The 16,175-nt window shown below is 36.5% G+C and overlaps 1 protein-coding gene across 1 annotated transcript in view; it reads right to left on the reverse strand.

The window, feature by feature from the left end:
• Window positions 1-16,175, reverse strand: part of FAF1 (Fas associated factor 1) — a 153,041-nt gene that overhangs the window by 124,261 nt on the left and 12,605 nt on the right. Inside the window, exon 2 of the mRNA XM_021404167.1 lies at window positions 12,375-12,443. Coding sequence (XP_021259842.1) covers window positions 12,375-12,443 — 69 coding nt within the window. The remainder of the gene's footprint in view (window positions 1-12,374; window positions 12,444-16,175) is intronic.

A 16,175-nucleotide genomic window follows, 5' to 3' on the forward strand; every position in this document is an offset into this window, starting at 1 on the left:
ATTAAAAATTTGAGCAACCCAGGAACACAGCAGTACTCTACAGACTAGAATCATTTAAGTGCCTGAAGAATGCTGTGAAACAGACTCTTAAATTTAAAGCCTTTCTTCAAGGGAATATTAACTGAAATAGCCACTTGTATTCAGAATTGAATACCCTATCTTTTACTGGTATCAAACAATGTCAGAGGAAGAAAACAAGATCAACCATTTTTAATAACCTGATGAAATAACAACGCTGATGACTTCTCTCGAAACGCAGACTTATAGTACTGACCATTTAAAAATAGTAATTAAGCACTTCTTATGGTGTCTCATCCTGAGGGGAGGAAATGATGAAAAAATGCGGCATTTAAGATAGCACAAAAACTTATCTCCTGAGCTTAAAATACGCAGTGGTTATCACTAGGCTTGAAAATAGACTGGATTTGCTAATTATATTATTTAGAAGCAGAGGTCTACATATACCAACTGACTGCATGTGCAAACAAGGCTGGGAATTCCTTCCTCTTCACAAACTCCAAAATTTACAAGCGATACTTCGATTAACTACTTTAAGAGCTAAAATCAGGCCCAGACAAGCACAGCTAAAGGCTCTCCCAAAGGCTGAGATGGGAGAAGAGCTTCCTCAGCCACCTCTTGTCCCCTCTCCTTCCAAGTCTCCATTCCACACAGCAGTTTTGGCTGACAGATACAGACCCTACCACAGACATAGATGCTTTAAAACTTTCCACATTCAGACTTTTACCTCAGTGAAAACCAAGAGCAGGTGGGATCCAGCCTGAAATGCAAGAATTACAGATTCTCTTCAGGAAACAACCTGGGCATTTTCCTCGAGTGAAATGAATCTCGGGAAGCATGACTCAGGATCAGCTTTCTAAAACTGGGTACCAGAAAGCATCTCTAAGCAGAAGACAGCAAGTTGCTCAGGGCATTTTCTTCTAATTCTCTGGTATTCTGCCAGCTTGACACGAAAGGATTTCTCATTATTACATTTTTTTGCTCTACTCCATATTAAGTAATATAATACCCTCATGATCCATCTTTAATTCTTTCTGTGAACTTCAGTTAGAGCTATCTTTGATAAAAGAATTCATTTATTATATCTTTCAAAAAGCAATATTCTTTCCCAAATGCTACAAGTCATATTCTACATTTGTTTTAAAATGCCTGGGAGAATATAGAAACAAAGTTCTGCACTTTATGGCTATCCTGCTCATTTTGCATTTTCTTCCTATTATATATTTAACATTTCATTGATATCAAAACAACTTCTCTCAAGCCACAAATTCAGAAAGCTTATCCCACACTGCTTCCTACAGACAGTTCATCATCTCAGGGGTTACGGTACTAGCAGATTTCACATTTACAGAGTACCAGAGTACATTTAGAAATATAACAATAAATGATTCTTTGTTGTTTCACACTACATATATATATATCTAAATACCTGACTGACCCTTTTGTCGTTTAATCCTGTATATATTTATTTTTCTGCCTGATAACAGAAGTGAATAGAACACCAAGCCATACGTACAAAACCTCACTGTAAAGGGAGGGACGACAAGCATTTAGGGTTCTGTATCAAGAAAAAAAATTGGTAACTATTGTGTTTTGAAAATGCCAATGAGTCTTCCTCCCTTTGATCAGTTCATCCTGCTTGAGGATCACTCAAGTTTGTTGAATTTAGAAAAACTAAATGTGCCTTTTTTCTTTTTTCTTTTTTTTTTTTTTTAAAGTTAAAAGTTAAATCAAATATACTAAAAGGCCCTCACTAAGCAATCTAAAGTACACTGGAAAAAATATTTCTTATATTTTGTATTTTATGATATTCCCACTGCACAGAAAAATTTATTTATACGATTCTGTTCACGATCATAATGCCACTACAATTAATTCTACTCTTCATTTGGGCTAAAGGTCATATTTCCCTTGAAATGCAATATTCATATTCTAATTTTGTTGCTTTCATGTAATAAATTGTATTGTTGCTTTCATACAATAAGTTGCTTAATCCTAGAGACTTAAATCCATTACTTTACTTTGCATTCAAACAAAATAAATGGACAACACTCCAAACACTTTGGACAATTGTTAAGTTTAAAATAAGTAAATAAACCAAAATCCCCAATGAAAATAAATAAAAAAAATTACATATATATATATGTATATTTTTAAAAAATTTAAAAACCAGTATCCAGAAGGGAAAATGGTAAATGAAAGCACTGGTCAGACAAAATACGCATGAAGGGACCAAAAAATTGAAGTGAATTTTAAACTGCATTTAAACTATAAATCTCTGCAAGAAAGGAATACGCTTTTACATACAACAGTAAAGCAAAAATGGAATAGCGTCAGGATTTATTTGTTCATTTTGACCACAGAAGTATTTACTAAAATGAAATAGAGGATACTGCTATCCGCAAACTTCAGTACTAACAATAACCATTTTTATGATGCTCTTCTACTGACCTTTAATTGACAAAAATCTTCCATTTTCAACAGAACTGATCTTGTTATTGCCATGTTTTTAACAGGTAATGCCAGATGCAGTTCTGTCAAAATATTTGTTCTGACGACCTAATACTACAAGTTGAGTCAACTCTATAAAAATTAATAGCATGTAGAAACTTTTCCTGTGATCTGAGTATAACTATAGAAAGTGGAATAGTTGGGAACCAAAGTTTTACTCACCAACACTGACAAAAACACACAGCAAGTATTAGTTAACTAACGCATGCCATTTGGATTAACAAAACGAAGGCTTACTGAGATCAGCTGTAATACAATCACTTCTTTCTGCCCTAAGACACTGGGAGCACATCACGAGATTCCCAAGCAAGGAAACGTGGCCTCTGTGCAACTTTACACAACTGTCTAACCTTGCCTGTTACATACGTGCCGGCAATCTGTCATCCTAAATGCGAAATTCTGTAAAGTGTTCTGCACAGACGTAAATTATTTTAGACCAGAGACTTTTACAGATGAGATTCGCTATCACCTTCCTACACAGATACTTGGAAACTACTATTTTAACAAGTAATGACTGTTTCGGGCTTAAGTTACAAAAACTATTATTCGGTTTGGATTTTTAAATGAACGTGATAATATTTAAATTTTCTTAACGATTACTAACTATGCCCCAGCAATATATTAACAGGATCAACCTCTACCTTTGTTACCACTGGTAGGCTGCACAAGGCATAGAAAAGAGTGAGCTTTTTCCTGTAGCTTGCATTATACTTGCTGGCATTTCCCCAACTTTGTGAGTCCCAAAGCATTTCCAAGCGCTAGACATTAAGTTACACCCACAGTCCTTACAAAATGCCAACATTTGTCCCCATCGTGGTTAAAATTTAACCAAAAGCTGTAATTGAACTACAATGAAATGTCTTTCTATGCATTCTGCTTTATTTCAGCTTGCTTTCTTTATAACAAATATACTTCATGAAAAGCTGTGAAACAATAGAATTACTAATAAAGCAAAAAATTAACATTTCATCAAAAAATGCCACATGAATATATTCATACAGATGATTCACATCATCAGCAAGAGAGCAAGCATCGAAATAGTTTGCAATTAGCACTCTAGATGTGGTTTCCCACTTTTCCCCACTTCTTTGGTGGCTTCAATAAACTTTTTCCTGTAGCTCATACAACATGCCGAATTGCACTAGGAAGCCTTTCAACAGTTAGATATACTTCCATGATCCTGGGCAAAAAAAACCACACTTTACACGGTCCTTTAATTGTATATTGTCACTGCACAATTCCACAAATAAAGCTCAATCTCAATAACAGATTCAGAAGTTGATGCATTTTTATAGTGTAATGAAAATTAAAAACATGAGTACATTAATAAAGAAGCTTACTGATCAGTATCAAAACAGTTTTAAACAGAAAAAAAAAAGGGAAGAACGTACCCCAAAAGTATACATTTAAAAATCATATATATGTACAGGGAAAAGAGTGGACTATGATATATCTGCTGGTTTCCAACACATATACACGTACTTTGGCTCAGGCTCTAACTTCACAGAAACAAAAGCTTATGCTTGATATCAAAGCATATTTTGTTACTCTTTAAAACACTGAACTAGACAACAGGAGAGACAGATGAAACAAAGGCTGAGTCTGAAAAAATCTGTGTTCTGAACCCCCACACTTCTATCCCTCTCCAAATTATTTTACGTAAATTTGAACTCAGAGGGAAAGGTTGGGGATGGCTACCCCAAGATAATACACTTTTTGTTCAGCTTTGAAATTGCTCGTTGTTGTGACATGCTAGTTTCTAGTGAGTACTACGAAGATAGAATGTGGATGAAATCTCATGACGCAGCATGATTTTTAAAAGTCTGGGAAGTATTGTATATAGAGTAAGGTTGCTTTTACTGAAAAAGGCATATCAATATGAAACATCCTGACAGATTCCAAATTACCCTAACTGTAGTCAACAGAATGCTTAATCACTAATCAATAATAAAGAATATTTATGCAAGATTTAACTCATTTTAGAAGCCAGAAAATGCAGAGCTCAAGTACGCAGTGTACAACTTGTCTACAGTGTTTCAGACTAGGCTGTGTTTCTGGCACTGCACCAACCAGGTCTTTCAGGATCAGATAGTTCATTTAAATGAAACTAGGACAGAAAAGTCAAGATACTCAACAGTAAAATACTTAAATAGTTTTTCAAAATACCCCACTCTGGGAGCCTGGTGGGTCTAGATGACTCCTGGCTTACATGGTCCAGTCTTTCACATTAAGGTTCACTTGCAAAATAGTCACAGAATCTGCAGACACTGGTTCTCAAATTAAATAAATTACTTCATTTTACTCCCACTCATACATTCCCAGCGTGATTCCACGACAGACTAATTGCTTGACAAACACACATTCAAAAGATGTATGCAATTTTCAGTTCAACTAGTTACAGAGTAATACATGGCAAACTACTTTCAGATATCTTAAAATACCAATTACCAGACACTTAACTATTAATATACTCCAGAAATTTACTCTTAAATTGCAATGTTTAAGGACAAATTAACGCTAAGCAATCTGCAAAGAAGCTGCCGACACAGAGGCAGAATCCCTTGAAAATAAGTATTTGTGAAATGTAAGGCAGGTGGGTAATGTATGCATGCAGCTGAAGTAATATTCAGGCACTACTGCGATCTCAGGTCCTGATTTTTTTGGTGTTCTCACAGCACAAAAAATTCTCTATTACAAGAAATAGAGTCTTTTCTTCATGAAATTAAATGAAAGTTTTCTAGTCCCCATGCTTTCACTGTGCAAGAAATCCTCAAGGAGCTCATTTATTCAGTAACTAAATTCTATACATTTAGAAAGAAGACACATTGCCTACATGACTTTACAACATAGACATGAACGTTTCACCTAAAAAAATCTGCTCAGCTACATTTCTGGCCAAATATTAAAATTTAAGTTTAATTCAAATTTCTTCAATGCAGCCAAAACAGTTAAAATACAGCAATAACAATTCCTTTGTTATGCTCCAGTGAATAAAGTAGGCATTTTCTATCAGAAATATTAAATCAATAGTAATGAAACAAATCAAACTATTTTAGATTAGCACAATCCCTTTAGTGTCTAGGAAACTGACAATTTGCCAGTTAACCATTACATTTGCTAAAATACTGAAGGGATGGAAGATATAAATCTCTTCATACTTAGTGAGAAAACATTACATTTTAACAGAGAGTAAAGGGTATTGATTTAGAAGACATTCTGTTCAAGTTTTGACATCGACGCTACACCAGTCTTACCCTACACCCTACTACACACCCTCCTTCAAAAGGCAATGTGAAAATTAGGCCCTTCTGCTGAATGAACAAAACTGCAAACCATACATGAGACAGCACTAAAGAAAACACGTTTAAACTCATGACGCTTAAGTGCCTTGCATAAAGTTAAAAACCAAGAACTACTTCCATGAGAGCTATCCATTTTCATCCTTCAAAAAAACTGCCTTTGAATTGGAGGACAAAATGATTCATATATTTAACCCCAGCTCATGGTTTCCATACAGTTGTAAACTTTACACCCCTTGCCTCAATCATGGTAGATCAAAGTGATTCTTAAAAACAGTTCCCCACCTACAAAACAAATAATTGTACAATGTTAAAATTGTTGCAACGTCTTACAAACAGGAGACAAGAACAAACCTCACTGAAGGAACACCAGATTTCTGGAATGAAAGCTCAGGTCTTCTCATGTGCCGAGGCTTCTGAGACCTTTTCCATGTATGTCACAGACATTTCAACAGAGCATTTACAGAAATTCAAACTGTTTTCACAGAACTCCCAAGCTCTCACACATGACGCTTCACCCTCTTCAGCAGACACGGAAATTTGCTCAGAGGTTGGAAATAGTTTGTATTTCTAACCCTGACCTGCCTTAGGACCAAAAAAGAGAAAGACAAGCTCAAGAAACCAAATGTCCCTCTACGTCTAGTACGTGACACTGGGGTGAGGAGAATTTGGGGAGGGTTTTTTTTAATACCTGATTACTCACAGGCAAGATCTATGAGAATCTAATAAAGTTTTGGTATAGAAGACTTGAAATGAAGAAAACATTTCTGAAAAGAAAGATTTGAAAACTGAAAGGAACTACTCCCTTCCCAGCCTCTTCTTTACAGAGGGAACACTGTGAAATGAGATTATTGAGTATTTACACAGTATCATCTACAGCTTTGATTACAATCCGAACAGGGTTCCTAATTAAAAAAAAAAAAAAAAAAAATCACGTTAACATGATCCAAGCAGTGTTTGCCAGCCTCTTCTTAAAGAGCAAAGGGTCCTTTAAACAAGGAAACAAACCAAAGACTACATATGTTTTTGAAGGAAAATGAAATAAAATCCAAGGACCAACCCAATGGTTTTATTCAAAGCAATCAAAAGTTTAGAACATGCAAGCTAACTGCTTTCTAGTTATATTCTCCTATGCTTGTTTCCTTGCTCACGTATGTAAGAATGCATCTTTGACATTTTCATTGGTTTAGGCTCCATGTTAGTTTAAAGTAAGTTGCTTAGCCAATCACCTTCTGCTGTCTAACAGACCACTTGCAGGATCAAGGCCAATTGAGAGGCACAAGATCAACTGCAGCCTGCCCTTACAGGAAGGTCACGTAAAATAAGTGTCCTGGTGGCAATGCATCCAACACTTCCCTACACCATCTGAGGCATCAACTGATGCCACTGCTAAAAGCCACTGGTAGAAGCAGTTGGGATTTGGTGGGACCAAAGACACCAGGCTACCATGTTGCTGTCAGAGATGACCTTACCTCCTTGAAGCAAATTACTGAGGTGACAAAGAAGCACTCTTATTCTGCATTCCACCAACTAAGAATCTTAATTTCCTCCATAAGTATTAGTTGTTGGAGTTTTTTGTGTGTATTTTTTCCCTTAATAGATGGATGTGCACGCCACTATATGGAAAGCCATACCACACTTACAACTACCTACAGATATGTGCATTCCACAGAGTCTTCAGCATAGAAAATATACAAAAAGGGAAGAAATATCTGCTTTACCTGAGATTAAGGCATTCAAAAGTAAATAATAACAATGGATTTATTAATCATGCTTTAAGAATAGCTGGTCATCTTTGCCACTGCTTAGCTGCACAAAACTTCCATGAAATACACAGCATTCATCTGGGCTTACTCAAGGATACAGAAATGTCACCTGGGAGCTGCAAAACAGCTGGAAACATAGAGAACAAGGAGATTATAGTATTTTTGCAAGCAGGGATCTGATGTAATATTAAATAAATTAAAGGCTTCCAAAAGGGACTTCTGCAGGTCTTTGTAAAACAGCAGCTTGCATACAATTTAATTGTCTCCTACTACAAGAGGTTAATGCTGCACAAGAAACCTGCAACTCCTGTATTTCCTGAAGAACAGGTACCACAGTTCGCTTGCACCAGGGGGAGCCTGTCTACCAACAGTACTTGTCACCTCCAAGCTTCCTTTTTCCTCAGCTCTTCTGGCAGCACCATTCTGAGTGCTGTCCAGGCTACTCAGCATGGTAAAAGCAAGAATTAACTAACTGAGCTGAACACATCTGACAGGACACCAAGATGCAGAAGACATCTGTCTAAAAACAAAATTTGAAATTGAAAAAAAAAAAAGGGAAATAAACCTCCAGTGCCCACATGATTGTTCATTTGAACACAGAGAAAAATCACAGAATCATAGAATGGTTTGAGTTGGAAGAGACTTTTAAGATCACCTAGTTCCAAACACCCTGCTATGCTATAAAAGCATAGATATTTGCATGTTCCTAACAGTGAAAGTCCTTCAGATGTTGGACTTCACCATTCCAACAGTAAGTGCTGTCAAATCTGTACCGCATTCAGTATGCAAGCCAAAAGTAAAGAAAACAGTAGGTCAACAATAAAAAAAGAGAAGGGGTAAATGTGATGAACATGGTCACAGTCACGTGTAGTTCTGGTTCTGTGGCCACTGAAATACAGACAGCTTAGAATGAAACAAGAGCTGACAGGCATATGACAACACTGCCCCACATTTAAGGGAAAGAAATGGCCCTGTGCCAAACAAATTAATCACCTAGTTTCTGGGTGTAGACTAATTTAAATCAATTTTTTTTAAAAAAACATACAAAAAGATACATCAATGTTTGTGCAGGGCAAATCAGTTGGAAGAATAAAAAGGACAAAACTCATCTCCAGTGTTTTTAGTTCTTACCAGCTTGTACTGAGATTTACTATGCATTATAACAAAAGAACTAAGTTAATGGTTAGAAAGCAGCAAAAGACATAAATAATGGACAGTTGCTAACTGTCAAGAAGGAGCAGACCATCTTCTGACCAGGAATTCCATCCAAAATGGCATTTCCAACAGAAACGGAGAAGAAATATTCTAAAGCCCTCTCTCACTTTTCTCAGTTCAAGCTTTTCTTGTCTTTTTTTTTTTTTTTAACTTCTTTCTTTCCAAAAGACATCGCACAGAAGAAAATATAAGAATAAAGTGTAAACAAAATGGATACTTCTATTAAAAAACTAAACCAAACCAAACAATCTTCTGTATAATTTATACATTAAAACAAAAAACAGAAAATGCTACAGTTGAAGCTTTTAAAAAACAGATGTTCAAAATGTACAATTTTCTCGTTCCAAGATATAAAAACGGTTTTTTGTCAGCTGATTCTTGGAAGCTAAATTAGAAAGAAACTGCAAGTCATCACATTTCCAGGTGCACTAAACTGCTGGTTTCACTGAAATTATACTGTGCTTTGAACACAGAATAACACAGCTAAGCACAGCAGGAAGGCACAAAGGCCATTTTAAGAGTTTATTATGAAAAGAAAACAGATTTCTGTAAGGTTTTTTTTAATATATTATTATACACACAATGTTTACAGTGAATTGAATGTGGGATAACCCCACCTTTATTTTGATTAAATTTATTTTCCTCTTAAAGTGTTATGCTAAGCAGTACCCACATCACCATATCTATTGGAAAAACTGAAATAAAAGCAACTGAAGGAGTAACAACAGAAACACTCATATGGAGAAAAGTAGAAAAATCAAAGAGTGAATCCTGTTCTTTTTACAAAAAAATCTGTTTTGAAGTTTATCATACAAGAATTCTGTTCTGACTAGATTTAACGTACAGATTCAGGCATCTGATATTAGGACAGCAGAGAGTTACCACATTTGTAGTAACTTCATATACACCAAGGTCTGTATCACATAGGGCCAAGAAGCAGATTAGGAATTTTTGTATTAATAGGTCATTTCCCTTATGTACCATCAGAAACAATTCAAAAAAAACCACATACTTGGGATTTTTCATACTTTTTTTCCCTTTATACAAAGTTTAAAAAACATTCATATTTTCATTCTTACCTTCAAATGTCAAAACAGAAGGTCATCGTTTGAATGAGCAAACTATTAAGCCATCAAAGTTTACAGCACATAGAAATTCCTAACTTTTGCTTCCTCAGGTGTTAAAATTTAGTGTAAATTGATTGATTGATCTCAGGGAAACAACACTTGGAAAGTGACAAACCAGCTCTCCCAGCAGGCTTAAGAGATGCTGGATCCATTTACTGAAGAAGAGTTTCACAGAGATAAAGACCTAAAGAAATCACCGCGTTATCTACGTCATTTTTCTATATTTCACAGAACACCTCTAACATTTCATCACTTGGCCTTAAATAAGCCCAGTAAATAGGTTACAGTGTTCCAATACATAAAAAAAAAAAAGTAAAATGCTATTTGCAGCAGACCACCATAAAGGTCAAGTCATATGCAGCACAAGGAAACCAGTTATTGGCAAGATTAGACTTCATGATCCCATCAAGCAATTCATATGTTGTTATTACAGGCAAATTCCTCTGCAGTAATCTCATTATCAATTTGATTTTGAGCACTTGAAACCTAGCAATACAATGTTTATGAGTAGCAGCTCCCTGTATCACTTCAAACAGCTACAAATGTGATTTCAACACCATAAAACATACACAACTCAGATTTAAATCCAATGTGTTTAGTTCCAAGTAGAACATAATAATGTCTCTAGACATCCCACATTAAGGAAGATAAATGAAGACTGAGGAGGTGTGAATAGGACAGAAGTAGGATCTTTACAAGTTCAAAAACAGCTGATGTTTCCATTCAAAAATGAAAAGAAAAAAATAACTCAGATGCATTCTTAATTTAAAAAAATAAAAGGCTGCCAGAAAACTAAACCAAGAAAGAAGTTCCTTAAAGCTCACTCGGGCCTGGATTGTTGGTTTGTTTAGTTTAAAAAGGTAAAGCCTAATGTAAAAAAAAAAAAAAAAAAATGCAAAAACACATCAACACTCACCCAAGTTACAGGAGAGAGATGGGTGACTTTTTAACTCTTGTACTAAAATCTAATAACAGGACCAGAAAAAAAAAAAGTATGAAGAAAATAAGCAGTATGAATATTGCATCAGGGCAAACAAAGAAATTCTCAAAACTACGTAAAAATACATTTGTAGTGTGAGGCTTGTTGCATATACTTTTTCATATTTTCCATCTCAGCTAAAAAGTTTCAGGACATTTTGGTTTAATCAAAAACAAAGTCTTCCCTCCTCCCCAGTTTCTTGGTACTGGTTCTGTACTTGACCACTGAATCACAAGGCAGGGAGGCGCAACACAAGCACACACAAAAGATCTACGCAGTAAGCACGTAAAGAATTATTATTTTACAATTTCATTCTACTCTTTCAAAATAAGTCCCTAGGTTTCTCATACATCGTGAACTTTTTGCATGTGCTGTTCTGATTTTTGACATGCTAAAATCCCTTGCCTAACAAGATGTTTGATTCTCTCAAGGTAGAAACTCCTTCTCTTCTTACATTCTGCCTCCAAATTTCTTTTGTCTTCTCTCCTCTTTCTTTACTCTTCTGCACAATTTCGCATCCACTCCCTTTTCTACAAGAAGTCTGTTCTTAATAAGAGAGAGCCAGTGTTCTATTAATGACTGGAGCTTAGGGCGTTTTTGTCACTTCTACCCACCTTAATCCATTTCTTCCACCACTTACCATTGCCTTTTTGTAGACACTTTCCTGAAGTACCTCTTACATCCCCAGCCTTTTTTCCTTTCTTACTTTCCACGTCTTTTTTCAGTGTGCATTTTTGGGATATTACTTCTTTTCCCACTACCTTCTACTTCTAGATCATTTAATCATCTCCAATAAGATGAAGTATGTAAAGGTATTATCATAGCTGTAAATACTCCACTCCCTTTCGCTCATTCTGGAGTCTCAAAGTAAATAATAAAGCAAATCCTCTTAATCGTTCTTAACATTTCTCATCACAGTTCTTTCATTCAGCATTACCTGCAATCATTTATCGTAACACATACAACTTTACAAGGCCCCCAAAATCATATCCAATTGATTTAATGCAACACATTAAGAACCTTACAATCCGGAAAGAATGCATAACACTATTCCTTGCCTTCACATAACAAACACTTCAACTTGCAAAACAGCCCAGCCCACACTGTGTCACAACAAACTACTATGACTAAGGATGTTTTAAATCACACCATTCTGCTAACACACAGTTGTGTTTTCTTGTTTAAAGACACTAATGACTAAAATTTTAAATTTACACTTTTGCATATGGTTTGTGGCCTGTTACAGTCTCATGGTTTAAAGTTAGTATTGGCCAAAGTATACCAAGTCTTTATTTTGCAACATGTCATGATATAAGCAAGAATTAGAAAAAAAGCCTGCACGTAACTTGCTTCCCTCAGCCATAAAAGATATATACAACCCTGAAATGAAGACAATTCCTGTCTCAGCAAAATGGCACACCAGTGTTCATCTGACAAGTCATTCTCTTAGAATACTTACCACTAAATCCCAGTTATTTTGTTCAAGCAAAGTTATAGCTTCATCGATATTTTCTATACCAGTACATGCCTAGAAAGAAAAAGAAGCAGTAAACTGAATTAAAAGCATTGATCGAAGTAAGCTTACAATTAATTTCAGTAGCATGACAGGAAACGTATAGGTTTTTGATTTCTGCTAGGAGACCTTTAACCACCACAGATTTGAGTAGAATTCCCTCTTCCACCAAAGGACTCGTGTAACCTTGAACAAGCCACATAAGGAAGCAAGACAAAGTAGTTATTGGCAAAATTAGGACAACAGTGTCGTCTCAAAAAGGCGTTTTGAGAATTTTACGTTCAAAATTCTGAAACACTCACGCTCCCTTAAAAGGGACCACAAAATTTTTTTAAATGGTAAGCCTAGGGTGGTTGAAGTACTTTGTCTCAAACCAAAAGCAGCTCTACTGCCTCCACCAACACCTTTTACCCCTACACACTGTGGCTGTTACACAGCTCTGCTAAGTGGAGAAAAAGGTGACAAGTGAGACTTTTTGCTCAATCTGGTACAGATGAGGAACATTGTGAAACTATTTAAAATGAAGTCTATACAGTGAAACATTTCCTTTCAGATAAAATGCCTGAATGTTGTTCCAGCACTATACTCTGGCTTTATGTAGTTCAAGAAATCTAATACAACAGCAACTCTAAAGTAGTGGTAAAATTCATCAAAATAGTACTGTAAATTGAGCTCAGCTCCAAACACAGGAGAGCACCCTGCTCTTTTTTTTTTTTTTTAAACAAGATCTCAGCCATGATCATGTTCCTTCTGTTCCACCATACAGTTAAAACTTTTATACAGACTTCTTTCAATACATTTACATAAACTATATTTTAAAAATACATTATTTTAACAGCAATAGAACAGAGTCAGATAGCAGGAGCAAATAGAGCAGTTCCTTCAATTCCAAAGACTTACTGCTTTCCTTTAAGCATTAAAAGAGAAACAGCAGAGGAGGGAGAACAGAAACAAGTACTTAAAGCCATCAGGCCGTACTGAAACTGATGCTGACAGCTCTGCTGCAATATACTCTGACTCTGATAAACTTTCACCAAAGTGACAGTCTGAGGTTCCACTGACAACAAAGTGAAATACACTTAAAGTCTGGACATTTTAAAAAACAATGTTGAGATTTCACTTTCCAGATTGACTATTTTTGTTAGTTGCCAATAAAAAGGAAAAACATTTTGGAATTACAACGGATGAATGAAGGCTACTCATTAATGTAAACCACAAAGACGATGTTTTAAAATCTTCCTTAGCACGCTTTAATGTCACAGTTGCAGCAGACTATGATTTCAGAAAAACATTTCAGCATGGAGGAGGAGAATTGATTCAGACACTACAAGCTGTCAAACACAAATTTCTGTCTCAACTCATGCTCCATCACTGGCCTAAACATGAGTAAGAAAATGTTTTAAAAAGAGTTTGTTTACTGCATTATAAATTCAAGAAAATCATCTGGTTTGAACCTCAATTATTTTCCCTAAGGAAGAAGCATCCAAGATAAGGCCTCACTGACAGCCGTGACATCAAGGGCTTCTGGAGGGGGAGATGAGTCCCAGCACAGTCTGGCTGGTACCGGCTTTTGTTTTCCTCTGGAAAATACACACAGGGAAGCAGCAGGTTCTGTGAGCCACAAAACTAATAAAGTCTGGTTCCTTATGGGTTTGTGTCTCATTCCTAATTACAAGTGCTGATTTAAGCTTTTCCAATGACTAGAATATTTATGATGTCTTGTTTTTATGGACTTATTTCCATGTTACCTGGTTGTATTTTCATAAAAACTGGAAGAATTTAATTGGTACGAGTACATGGGTTCAGAAGTTATTTGCAAGGACATCCGGGCACCATAATCTCGTGTGCATTACTTCTTTAGGAAGCCAGGCTAAGAGTCACAGGGCTTACTTCTTTACAATACATAAAGCATGGGTTTTACTCATTCTTATGCCTGTCATTCTACCCAAGCAAAAATAAAAATAAAGATAGAATGAGGGAAAAAAAAATTGAATTCTAACAGAAATAAGAAAAAAATTCAAGACACTGGAAAGCATACAAACTCTGAAAAGCAAAAGCATACCTTTGTTATTAAGCAAGTAGAGGCATGACGGAATTTTTTGCTTTAATTCAGAGATTAACTGATTTTTATTCAGATTTATTTTCATAAGAGTCCTGTTTAATAGAAGGCATTAAATATCTCAGAAGAAAACGCCTACCAGCAAAGTACTAAATCTAAGCAACAACAAGCATGTCCTCCAAGGAAAATCTAAAACTTAAACAAATGACCACAGTAAAGGTAAGACCTTCCAGGTTTACTGGTTTGCAAACCTTTATACATCAAAAAGAGACCCAGGAATTTAACTGAAGGACAAAGGGGAAGAAAACGTTAGGATGAGTGCGAGTGCCTTCTCTTCTCTGGATTTCCTCTAAATCTAAAATCGTATTTTTGCCCTTCATAGCAGCTATAGCATTTTTGCAGAGACTGAGCAATGTCTTCTGGGTTTTCCAGACCACACAAGAGGAAAATGAATGTGAAAATAAATCAACTATTGTTTTTCTACTGAACGCACAAGAACAGATTCTGAAGATAAAACTACTGAATGTTAAAGTAACTCTCTCAGCACCTTGCTTTTCCAGACCAGGTGTTTCTATCAGCCAGATTTAGATTTTCATTCAGTAAAGTTCCACAGCTCTCCTCCAAATGTTTTTCACATAACTTTACAGCTTAACCATCACCTTAGTTACTGATGGAGAGCTTACCCTTGCAAAGTTTCACAGTTATCCATTAGGAGGCCTATCTTTTTTTAATTGGGAAAGTAATTTCAATCACTGTTAAACCAGAAAAACTGAAGTAATCATTAAGGAAATAATTCAACTGAAGGGCAGACAGTTCCAGGCATCCAAGACAAACCCAGGAGGTGCTTACAGAAAGCTATAATGCACGGCGGTAGACTCACTCTTCTAATTCCTTGCAGGGTGGTCTGACCTTGGCAGCCCTAACAGCTGCATCTGGATTTTGAGAACCTCTGTGACCCCCCCCATCTCACCAGCCAAGGCTTTAGCCTACCTCCACATCACAGGAAAACAGCTGACTTCCCCATCTGGCAGCAGCTGCTGCTGAAAATGCTCCTCCTGCACCTGCTACAGAGATCCAGGCAGTTGTTACACAGCAAAGCTGGAAGAGACAACTGTTGCTCCCAACACAGAGAGCCGGGCTGTTACTTCTGCAGAAGCTGGGAGAGCAGCAAACAGCTGTTGCTGGCTTAAATACACAGTTAGGCTACTGCTGCCCTGATAGATAGCTGGTGGCAGTTGTTGCACAGAAGCTGGGAGCAAATGGTATTTGGCAGCCAGGCAGGACTTGCTATCCCTGCTCACCTGTGGCCTCTCCTCCTCCTCATCAAGACACAACACAACAGTCAGAAGTGTCCAGAAAACCAGGTTCAGCCTAGCAGCCACTAACTGGAATGACTTTGATGTCTGCCTCTCTCAGCAATCTGTTGAACAACTCTATTTCCTTTGACTACCAACAGTCACTATGTTTTCTCCATGCAGGGACTGCTTCTGCACTAACCCAATCTAGGCTATATGCTCAAACACTTCACACAAGGGGTTCAAGCCTATTAAAATCAGTCGGACAGATGGCAGAGAACTACATCACGCATTGCTCTATCCTGTAAAAGTCAGCTGGGAAAAAAAAAAGCTCACAGTGCGCCTGACTAACCTCCACATGCACTCTGCAGTCAGCATCCTCATCTGAGCTCC

The sequence above is a fragment of the Numida meleagris genome, chromosome 7, assembly GCF_002078875.1.
Source record: "Numida meleagris isolate 19003 breed g44 Domestic line chromosome 7, NumMel1.0, whole genome shotgun sequence".
Taxonomy (NCBI): Eukaryota; Metazoa; Chordata; class Aves; order Galliformes; family Numididae; genus Numida; species Numida meleagris.